This window comes from Rhopalosiphum maidis, chromosome 1 (assembly GCF_003676215.2).
Source record: "Rhopalosiphum maidis isolate BTI-1 chromosome 1, ASM367621v3, whole genome shotgun sequence".
Classification (NCBI taxonomy): Eukaryota; Metazoa; Arthropoda; class Insecta; order Hemiptera; family Aphididae; genus Rhopalosiphum; species Rhopalosiphum maidis.
Window position 1 is genome coordinate 32,197,426 of NC_040877.1, and position 12,010 is coordinate 32,209,435.

General features: G+C 30.5%; 1 protein-coding gene across 4 annotated transcripts in view; it reads right to left on the minus strand.

Moving 5' to 3' along the window:
* Positions 1–12,010, minus strand: part of LOC113552380 (dual 3',5'-cyclic-AMP and -GMP phosphodiesterase 11A-like) — a 118,712-nt gene that overhangs the window by 1,520 nt on the left and 105,182 nt on the right. For all 4 annotated transcript variants that reach the window (XM_026955258.1, XM_026955275.1, XM_026955267.1 and 1 more), the window contains 12 exons: positions 8,834–8,998; positions 7,303–7,392; positions 7,021–7,226; positions 5,327–5,508; positions 3,609–3,676; positions 3,425–3,517; positions 3,261–3,311; positions 2,642–2,788; positions 910–1,017; positions 730–839; positions 255–345; positions 84–184 (listed from right to left, as the gene is read on the minus strand). In XM_026955258.1, coding sequence (XP_026811059.1) covers positions 84–184; positions 255–345; positions 730–839; positions 910–1,017; positions 2,642–2,788; positions 3,261–3,311; positions 3,425–3,517; positions 3,609–3,676; positions 5,327–5,508; positions 7,021–7,226; positions 7,303–7,392; positions 8,834–8,998 — 1,412 coding nt within the window. The remainder of the gene's footprint in view (positions 1–83; positions 185–254; positions 346–729; positions 840–909; positions 1,018–2,641; positions 2,789–3,260; positions 3,312–3,424; positions 3,518–3,608; positions 3,677–5,326; positions 5,509–7,020; positions 7,227–7,302; positions 7,393–8,833; positions 8,999–12,010) is intronic.

The following is a 12,010-nucleotide window of genomic DNA, read 5'->3' on the forward strand; positions in this document are numbered from 1 at the left end:
AAATTTAAATAATCAATGTTTTTATATAACAATTTAAATTTCTTATGTTAGTGCATAAACCATGGATATTTATATTCACTCACTGGAAATACATGGACAGATCAGTGGCCAGTATACTATGTTTTAACACTTTCATTACAGTTGAAAAACTTTCCGCGGATAGACTCGAGAATATATTGAGATTCTGGAAAATAGATAAATATATTAAAATATTGCACTCAAACAATTCACTTGATATATTTTATTCGACTTACCTCGCTGCTGAGTATCATCACTGCGTGATTGAAATGATGATGTTCCATTGTATTGGTAGTGCCGTACAATAAAACCAATGCCGATCTGGCTCTAAAACATAATCAAAATGAACTCAGAATAAATATCGATTACTTTTTTAAGACATTTATTTTTTCATAACATTTGTAATACACATTAATTTTAATACATATTTCAAAAATAAACAAATATAATAATAATTATTCAAAGTTTAAAAAATAATGACCACGCTAAGAATACATTATATGAATTAGAATTTGAGGCCTTTAAAATAATGTGAAATATTTTTATTTTAAATTATTTCTCTCAGTTTTATCTCGAAAAACGCATCGTTGTAAAAAAAATAAACATTCATTTATCCGCTCGGAATTTAAGATTTGATAGTTTTAAATAGTGTGGTTATTATTATTATATTTATTATTTTTATCGAAATTTAACTACTATGGTGAATCGTACTTCTCTTGGAATGAATTGTTTGTGCCTCTGTGGTCGAGATCGTGACATAAACATCCGACAAACATTCCCAACACTTCGAGATCGGAGAAAGTATTCTTCATATCACATCCCTTCAAACACAGCAATTATTATTATACACTTTGATTAAATAATCTCGTTATTTCTTTGTAATTTATTTACCATCATAATAGCAAACATGACTTGCGCCACATTGAAAGCATGTCTCCAGTTGTGATAAGGCACGTCTCTGTAGTTGCGTTTCACCGTGATAAGGAACCGATATAGTGTCTGAAAAAAAAAAATATATTGCCATAATTAGACAAATTCGATTGATTTATTATTATAAATATTATGATCGACTCCGTTATTGCATATCATTTAATAATGAATATGGTTATTATATGAAAAAAATTCATTGAATTTTTAACATAAATATGAATTAATCATTTAATATTTGATCATGATGAAAATTTACGAATTAAAAACTAATCATGATAAGCTATATAATATATTCTACAAAACATTATTGTGACATTAAATCTTCAAAAATGATTCATACGACTGAGACAAATTATTTTTCTACTATACAATATAGTACATTTTAAATGGCATTATAAGGTAAATCCTTATTGTTTTTATATTAACATAAAATAATGTTTTGTGCAATTATTACAATAAACACTCTATTATAGTAGTTCATACGATAACGAAACAAAATAGTTCTGAACTAAGATAGATACACAAATCAAGAGTCGTACATTTCATGAATTATTTTACACAGTAAGTACTATTATCTTATTACCACGGACAACGTTTTAACCAATTACAAATAAATAAAAAGTTACTTTTTACTGTAATAAAATTGATATTTTTCTTGGATTATACAATAATCGTAATGCCGTCGAGTTGCATGGGACATGATAAAGTCCGTTCACATACATAATATAAATAAATAATTATGAGATTGTATGGATAAATATGAGTGTTGAATGAATATTTAATTCAAAACATTGTATTGTTCCGTTTATTGTCATTAGCATTAACTTTTAAGTAAGTATTGTCACGTTGAAAAATAAAATGTACCTGAATTTTGCCCATTAAATATAAATAATACATTAAACCAAACAAGTAATCTTTGCATACAACATATTATGTTCTCTAAGTCGTCATTCCATTTTAAGTATGTATCTTAGAGTACTATTTCAGACAAATTTCGACAATTCTCATTATTCACAGCATAAGACCTTTTCATTTCCGCTCCACTCGGTCGTTATTTGTGCATGCAAATATTTCAAAGCCCACGAAATACTTAGCATGATATTAATTCATACTACGAAAAATGTAAAGGCTTGCTGTCTTCCGATTTGAAACCGTTAGAAAAAATCTCTGTGCTTTTGATATATTCCTATGTTATTTTGTCGAGGTTTTAAAACACGATAGAGTTTAAAAATTGAAAACACATACGTATGCAATGAATTCACCACCGAAATGAATAGTTTATTGGTAAACACATTGATATTAAATTATGGTGGTTTTTTCTCATTTAGAATAGTTTATTTGATTATAGTTATATAAACAATAAAGTGTTTGTTATATCAATGATATACGTTTAGCAAACACGATTTATAATATTGTAAGGGCATTTTGGAAACATTCCAACACAAAACTTTTCCCTTAACATTGCATTTGAATCGTTTACAACATACCTATGCATAAAATATTTTGTTTACGACATAACAACTAGACAAATTGAACAGTAATGTAAAAAATACCAAAATTTCCATTATTGCGGTGGAATGTGGTGTATATTAAATTTAAACTATTTTTGTATACTCCAAGCAATCAATTGCGTACACAATCCGTTTACGAGGTTTTTCAAACACATATATTTTACTTATTATGCACCACTCACTTCTTTTTCAATATTAAACGTTTTAACGAGTCCAAGTTCCAAAAACATGCTCACTGCCGCCATCAGCATTTCGTCGTCGTTAAGTGAAAAATCGTCGAACGTTAGTGAATATAAATTCAACGAATCAGCAGCAGGTACCGGCATGCCCTAAGAAAAAATACAATTATTTCCTATTCGGTAGCAGTTTTTCGATAGTATTTCTATTCGACTTCGACAGCGCAGTTTATTTTCATTTTATGATTGCTAATGTTTTTATTCGAATATACACACGATTCGACACTTTTAGTTTTACGCGAAAAAGTGTAAAAATATATTTTTCCGTTTTACAAGTTGTCAACGACAGTGCATAGGTACACGACACGCGCAAACGATGTAAAGCTGGAATAACAACAAAATACGCTTTTCAATCCGTTCAAATATGCGAGGGCATTAAACTATGGAAAAACGGTCTAGGGTTCAATGACTAGCCAGTAAAAGTTTTTTCATTATTTTCACAGAGTTCGAATGTATAGAATGTAGATATCCGGGGATGATAGTGTATATTTGAAATTGAAGCCAAAAAAGTTTTAAAAGCATAAGAATATTAAAAAATAAATTTATAAGATTATCGAACGCTTACCAGGATGCGTTCCACCTCTTTATTAGAAGCTGTCGCGTGATAAGACAGAACCTGAAATAAATAAATATATTAAAAAAAAAAAAAAAAAACAACAACAAACATTTCTATAAATTTCTTATGGCACACAATATATTCGTTTTTGCACGCCGGTACGCTGATCTTACTTCAATTGAGACTTTTTGTCTGGCCATCGCCTTTTCCACTTCACTATACATGAGCGTGTTGTGTATTCCCAGTCCGCAGAATATCGTAAAAGCCTATAACAAGCGAAACGCGGTTTTATGAACGGAAAAATATGTGACATTAAGTACTTTTCTTGTAAATAATAATTGAGATAAAATATCTCACCTCGAACAACTGTTCGTCGTAATCGTCAAATGGCGACGAATTCAATTTGTTGATTATACTGGCGACACCTGCAATGTATTGTTTGCGTTAGCCGAACGAAATATGACACCGCAATCGAATGGTATTGTATTTTATATATATATTGTTATTATATTAAACGAAGGAGCTCACTCCTACCGAAGTCGCTCTCCGACTGGGTATTTGCGTTTTATCCGCGTAAATTTTAAACCTATCCGGCAAATCGATCGCAACTTACAATCGCGTTAAATACTTACGGAAATCGAATGTAACGCGATAATAGTTATGACCAGACGACGATAAAACGTGATAATAATATATACACTAGCACAAGATATCCGAACGTCGCACCGGCGCTGGTCCCGAACGTACAGCGCAATCAGACGTGGGCCGGACGTGATATCGGTGCACACATTCGATTATCGTATAACAATAATTGATAATATCATATAGGAGTTATAGTATGCCCTATGCGCGCGACTACCGTACGTATCTTTTACGGTTGCAAACGGCGAGGAGAAGTGATAGACAACCCGAAGGATTCTCACGGGGTATTGTTCGATTGCAGGATCACGGGCGTTTGTGGTGTGTGATGTGCACATCTATATCATGTGCCACTCGAATACCCTAGAGTTTCTGGAGGCGATACTCGGTGAGCGCTAAATCATTCACCGTACGTTTTATTTTCTCTCGACGTAAAAAAATAAAATAATAAAACGCAACTGAAATTCCTGTTGAGCAAAAATACGCGTGACCTCGGTTCGGTTAATAATAATTTTCAGTTCGGAGTGGATTGACTACGGTGCTTTACAAAATGTATGATGACTGAGAGACTTATGTTTACCCGATTAATTAACACGTTGAATTTTTAGTAGCGTGAAAAAATGTTTAACCAAATATTCAATTATATATATATATATATATATATATGTATATATATATTAGTTATAAAAATAAGTTTTCATTGAACAAAATAGATACTTCCAAAAGTGTATTTCGTTGTAAATGTTTACCACTTCGACGTTTTAATATTGTACAGATTTATTGTACTGAAATCATTACGAAATTGTATACTACTTACAGTAAGTAGCAAATATGATAAAAAAAAAAAAAAGCTGTCGGACGAACACCGTTCCATAACATTAGTTATATTTTTTTAAAACAAAATAATATATTATGAATTTATATAGTGACGGTGGGTAGCGTATTATATCGTCGGTTGATAGGCCAACTGATGTAACCCGCACTTTTTACGAAATTTATGTTTTGATTGAATTTGATTTTATAGAGATAAATACACATTTTGACCAAATATTATAACTCTCGCATCCATTTTTCTATCCCAAAATTTAATATTAATTTTTTTTTTGTTGATGTAACCCACATTGACAATCAAATTTCGATTAACGTGAGCCACGAGGGTTACCCAAAATTGTGTATCAAATTAAATGTTTGTAGGCCAACTAATGTAAGCTACAATGCAACTCTGTACAAATCTTATACCAAATATACAGTTAAACCGGCCAATTAGTGTAACCCACTTAAAACTAATTCATTGAATTCGTTTTGTTTTTATCAATTTAGTATTTTAATATTATATATTATATATTATATATACTTCGTTTCACAGTGCTAATTCTTCGATAACACGTTTATATATAAGGGTTATGTTTACGAGATATAATGTTAACTGTGTTTACCGATTATTTGGTCGTTTTTGTTCCTGATTGGCATTGCCAACAGTGAGTTGATGCCTGAATCTACGATTCCTTCGCTGCATTCGTGCTCGTTGATGTTTAGAACCTCCCCTGAACAAGCCACCCTCTCAGCAAGGCTCTCCAGGTACCGCGACACGTTCTCGCCCTCCACCTTTTGCCTAGAACTATTTTATAAAAAAATATATTAAATAAGTAGCGGTTTCTGATAATATATTTGTTGTATTTATTTCTATTTATAATATATTCTCATCGATATGTTATTTAAGGTGAATCAAGAAGATAATAATATTACCCATATTAAAATTGTATTTTAGCTTAAAATAGTGAAATAATCAAGGTAAATGGAATAATATTTATATCATTTTTACTCAAACATTTTTTTCACCTACAGCAATTATATTTTTTTATTAAAATTAAACAATTCACAATGTTATAGACTTCAAATTCATATTATCAATGAATAGCCATGATATAATTTTAAAAATATGTTTATTTCTCAAGTCATTTTTAAACGTTTGAAATTATCTACTTTTCCGTGTTTTTTTTTTTTTCGATTTGTATATTATAAAATGTCTGTACTTGAATAAAAAAGCTTGACAATTTATATACTATGTTTTTTATAATAGTTGTAAGTTTTCATACATTAATTAAAAAAATATTAAAAATACGAACATATAAACAAGATTTATTTTATAAGTGTGGAAATTAGTTCAACCTTTCGTATTTCTAATAGAACAATTAATTACTCGTACCAATAATAAAAATATAAAATAAAATATCCTTAGAAATATAGGTTAACCATACTCCGTCCAGGATCGTTTTTCATGCATGACATGATTTATCATCGAATTCAAATTTAACACATTTATTACAGTGACCTATTCTAGTTAACTAAAAAATATTACAGAAAAGCAACTTCCTCGGGTTTTTCTGAATAATAATAATAATAATGCATGTAAAATAAAACATACTATTTTGTGCAATTAAATTTTTTGAATACCTATTCGAAATAGGTATTGCTCTTATTATTTTAAATAATAAAAAACACATACCATTATTATAATTTAAAAATAATCAAAATATCATAAAACTAGAATAAATTTAATTTTTAATTTGTATTGGGATAAAAATATTTAGTTCTGTTAAATATATTTATAGTTTTATTGAATTATGATAACCAATAATGACCAGTTTTCAAAATATTAAATTGATTTTAAGTAATAAAATAATAATAATAATAATAATAGTAATTTTAATTAATAAGTAATACTAATTTTACGAATTACTATAAAAATGATATATTAAAATCGAAATTGATTGTATTAATTTTTTCCGAAACAAACAACTTTATAGTATACTTTCAATTATTTTCAAAAATACCAAAACCATTAACTCGTTCTAGTTTTGTAAATTCTTATCCAATTTAAATACATAATATAAAAAAAAAAAATATTTAAAAAGTTTCAAAAATTAAATTTTGGAAATATATTGTTTTTTATCATTATTATGCAAAGATTATCTTATAGATTAGAAAACCTGTATTTAAATATAAATTGAGTGAAACAGAACTACTAATGAGTAATAAACGTATTGGACTTGAAGGGTATAATAAGATGTATTGTAACTGTTATATTATATACACATATATTTATTAATATTGCAATGCGCAATCTTACTTTTTAACGTTATTTTTTATATTATGCTTGGGCGAGTTCAAGTCAAACAGTTTCGAGAAGCTTGTACTGTCGCATGATTCGTCTACGAGCAACACGGCCGCCCTTTCACACTTCAACAGCCTCTGGGCCCTTTGCATTATCTTCATTATAACTTTGTCGATGGACGTTTGTTCTTCAAACAGATCGTGTACCACTTCCAATAAATTCTGTAACGATGTTCATTAGAATTTTTTTAAACACCCCGACAAGATTAATTCTACCCATAACTTATCATTAACTTACCCTGTTTCGATCGTATTCTGCTCGGGAATCCTCGACGATTTGTGCGTTTGTAATGGCTATACCGACAAACTGTAAGTACGTCTCGAAAAGCTGTAATCCCAGAAAATGTGATTAAATTAAATCGTTTGAGAATCTTCCACAACAATGTTGTGTAGATTAGACATATTTATTTGGTAAACTAAATGCTTAGAGTTAGAAAATTGGATTATTTCGATCTCAGATTAAAAATTGTATATTGTTAAACATCATGACGTCTTCATTGGTAGTTTTCGACGCTAAATTATGTACTTGTCAAAAAGCAAATAATTACATAAACTAATTTTAAACATCCAAGTCTATAAAATGAGTAAAAATCGTTCAATATCAAAATAATAATCATATATTTTTTAAGTATTTCGTTGAAAACGTTAATAGTTTATCCAATCAAATCTTAAGCTTTTGAATTATTCCTTTGAACTATTAGAATAAGATTACATTTTTATCTTATATTCACAATCAATAGTTTGATGAATGGTTACATAAGGTCCTATTCAAAATATTATATCGAACACTTTCTTTTATAGATAATGTTATTCTATTCGAAATCAAGTTATTTACGTAAAAGTATATTGAATCGTTTAAACTCGCTTACAGTCGAACGTCAAAAATATCTTATATGAACATAGGTCTTATAAACTTTGTTAGTATCACTACAATTAATTACGAGTGATCGGAAGCAAAACCAACTTGCCATCAAATATGCATATCAAACACATTATTGTAATGAAAAAACTGTATTGTAGTTGGTAAAATAATGTTGACATTGTGGTATACATTTAAATCGTGTTTGAATTATTCATAGTCAGTGACGTTATTGTAATGCAGGAATGTATAGGTTACGATAAAAAAAAATGAATATCTTAAAATATACTTTATGTCTCAAGTGTTATTAAATAATATTATTAGCTCAGTCTGCACGACTGATGATATTTATAAATGCACTAGCATTGAAAAACACGTCTTGCGATTAGGCCATGTAGATTTCAAGGAACTACTACGTAGTTTACGAAAATTAACAATTCAATAACATGACAATCACGTAATACGGAGTCATATATTTTGTATCATTTGCCAATACATCGTCGTAGGTCAAGTCCTTATCGACGCAATATGTCGACAGCGAAAACCGCGCCAGTATAATAATGCTATAACGTTATCCGATCAGAATCCGGCACCGGTAGTGTTAGCGCAATTAATTCTACGATAATAGCTAGGGCGGTAGGAGTTTACGTATGTTATTATGATTTTCAGATTTATATTAAAATTACGACGACGGCGACAGAAAAATTGGCCGAAAAACTCTGTATAACGTATGGACGGTAGTGTACATAGGTATATGTGTATTCGCGAGAAAGACCCGACTTCTGCACCACCACTCGGCTCGTGTTCACAACAGTGCAAGAATAATAATAATAATAATACGTCTGCAAGAGTAACTCTGCGTCAAAGCCGCCCGTAGAAATGACCACACACCGATTGAAAACACATTTACCTTCTCGTCCATGCTGGTGAAGTGCCCGTCGTCCTTGTCCGGGTTCTTGTTGTTAACCTGCGCCACCGCAATTATCTCTTCGTACGAATTTTTCACCGGCATGCACAGCAACGACGAAGTGTAGTATCCCATTATGCGGTCTACCTCGTCGTCAAATCTCGGATCCTGAAATTTGATATTTTATGTTATGTTATGAATGCAGATATTAAGTATGGTGGAAAAAACACGAATTTGATGAGTTTCCCGAATTCGCGTATTGTTATAATTTTTTATAATCACAATGCATTATTATCGTCGCCTATCGTAGTAAGTAATTCCGCTATTCCAATTTTCGCTCTACAAACGATTTTAAAACCACATGGTGTATATATGAAATACATTAATGAATAATATACAAACAAAAATAAATCACTGAAATAAGATAGCCATCGGTAACGACGAAAATAAATGAACTGATATTAAAATTAATCGCACGTACATATTACTATTTCTTTTAGACAAAAAAGTTAATAAATTATTAATTTTACTTTCGGGCAAACAGCATCTTTAAAAGTCTTATATTTGTTTTAAATGAATAAAATTTACATATTATTTTACAGTTCACTCCACTTCAAAGTTATCTTCTAATTTAAAGAAACGCTTTTGCATAATATAATACTGATTCAGATATTACGATAAATACGTTAGACTTTGAACGATTAATTTTCAATCGATTAACATACCGAGTACAAAATAATATTGATTTTTATGAATATTATGATTCATATCATTAATAGTTTAGTGATGCCCTAAAATGTTGAAAACATAATTTTTAACATTAATATTGAAACGAATAGTTTATTGGATCAATAATCTCTACTATTGAACTTATTTTAAAAAAACCAACAGCCGAATCACAATTTTAATTTAATTTGATTTAAATACATTTTTCAGAATAAAATCGATTTTCACCATCCAGTGGTACAATGCGCGTTTAGTATCGTATTTACTTATTATTGAAATTATGAATAATCGTCAACTATGTCTATAATAATATGACAGTAATTAAATTTGTTGTAATCAAAATATTATAGAGTACTAGGTAAACCTAACCTAATTTTCTAGCTAATATCAATAATTAAACGGAATTATTATACGTGTAATTTCGCGTTACGCAAACGGTCGCGAAATCGAATCGATAACAATAATAATAATATTCGTTTCTACCAATCCACGTAGATAGTATTTTGAACTACAGCTATTATATAAAATATAAATTAATAAAGACCGATACAAATATGTATATATACATAATAATTGTTTTCAATTGGTATTGTCAATCGCACAATTTTAGTATACTATACCGATGATTGTCTACCCGAATTTTCACTAAAAAACTTAATTCGAAAATAATGCCACTATAGCGCCACGACGGTGGATCGACCGGGACGTGTACACCTATTTATATGTGTACGGAAATATTCGTATTCCCCAGCCGGGAGAATATAGGTTCACGCGTATCCGTTACGCGGACGCCTTCCGCTGCCGTGCCCGCGTCGACTACACGATATACATTTATATTATGCACTCGCACAGACGACACAATAATCGGGGTCGCGGTCGGTTGAGATGGGAGGCTGTCGAAGATGATCCACTACGTATATATACGACTGGAATTTCATTAGCCCACGTCGACCATGTTAGGTCGTATATATATATGTATATATATATATATATATATATATAATAGCATATATATGTATATATATATATATATATTTAGCCGTATAGCTGTGGGGTGGCGTGTATGACCCAGTTTTATTTTTCAAACGCACTCAGACAAAATACGAAACGTATCAATAAACGTCGATTGTACGGCCTCCAGCAGTAAATTATTATATAGCTGTGTAGTAAACTTCTACAAGCGTCCGAGAGAGACACTGTAAAAATAAAAATAAATAATAAATAATAATATACGAACGATAACGCACGTAAAAAGGCCGAAAATCTCTCCGAGCTCTCGGGATGTCGTATTAATATATACCGCCAATATAATGGTATACGCTGTGCACCCCGCCGATTTTTATGACGTGATACTGTATAAATAATATCTGGACGCTTTACGATACGCTGGGCACTGGTCCGGAACGCGTGTACGGTATACATGTATAATACGCATTGTACGGGATGGATCCCCCGTGTCTGTGCTCGTACACAGCAGCATCAATCCGCTTCCATTCTGAACTTTAAAACCGACATAGTGATATGGACTATTTGAATACCGGACGGAATACATACGCGAATGTTCAACTTTTAACACATTTGCATGAATTATGTTTAAAAAAAAGGAAAAACGAAACAGATGAGATGCGTCGTGACAAACGCGGTGACGAAACACTAGATGCAGTTTTTCCGGGAAAATTCGAACGCAGATGTGCCGTAAAAGAAAAACATACATTAAGTACAGACGAAATCGTTGTTGGCCGTGGACACAGTTGTTCGCTTAGTTGTTACGCAGTGTTAAATGCGACACGTAATCTCTCAGAGGTCCGGTGCGCACCGAGTCATTTTTACGATATCGACGTAAATGTGTTGTTGTAAAACCTTTTCGTCGTTGTTGACGAGCACTACCGCTAAATCAATTCCATCGTTACAGTACAGACGAATGATTAAAGTCTAGTTGAATTTTATTAAAAAATAACCGTTCGTGTGCCGATGGTATTTTTCACTTGGCGATAATAATGTTTATATTTTTTTAACGGCCACAATATTTAAAAATGACATAATCATAATGCAGAACGTTATGTTCAACGTAACTCATTTTTGAGATAATATTGTTAAATATAAATTATAAAAAAAATACACATTTATATATGCAAAAAAAAAGTATAATAGTTCTTTTACATAAATTAGTTATTAATTTTCCGAAGATTGATCGTTATTTGTTTAAGAACAACACTTAATGGATACTAAAAGAATAAAAGACAAATAAAACTGTATATTATCATAATATTATGTTTTTCTCGACTGTCGTAAGATCCTTTTACGTTTTACAGTTCTACATTAAACACAATTGTCTTTTGCAATTTATTTGCAATTAAAAATAAATTAAATTAGTCTATTCCGAGTTGCACTCGTTTAAATCTTCGACTTTATTTCCTGGTAAACTTTTTATGGTAATATTAAGTTCTAAAAAAA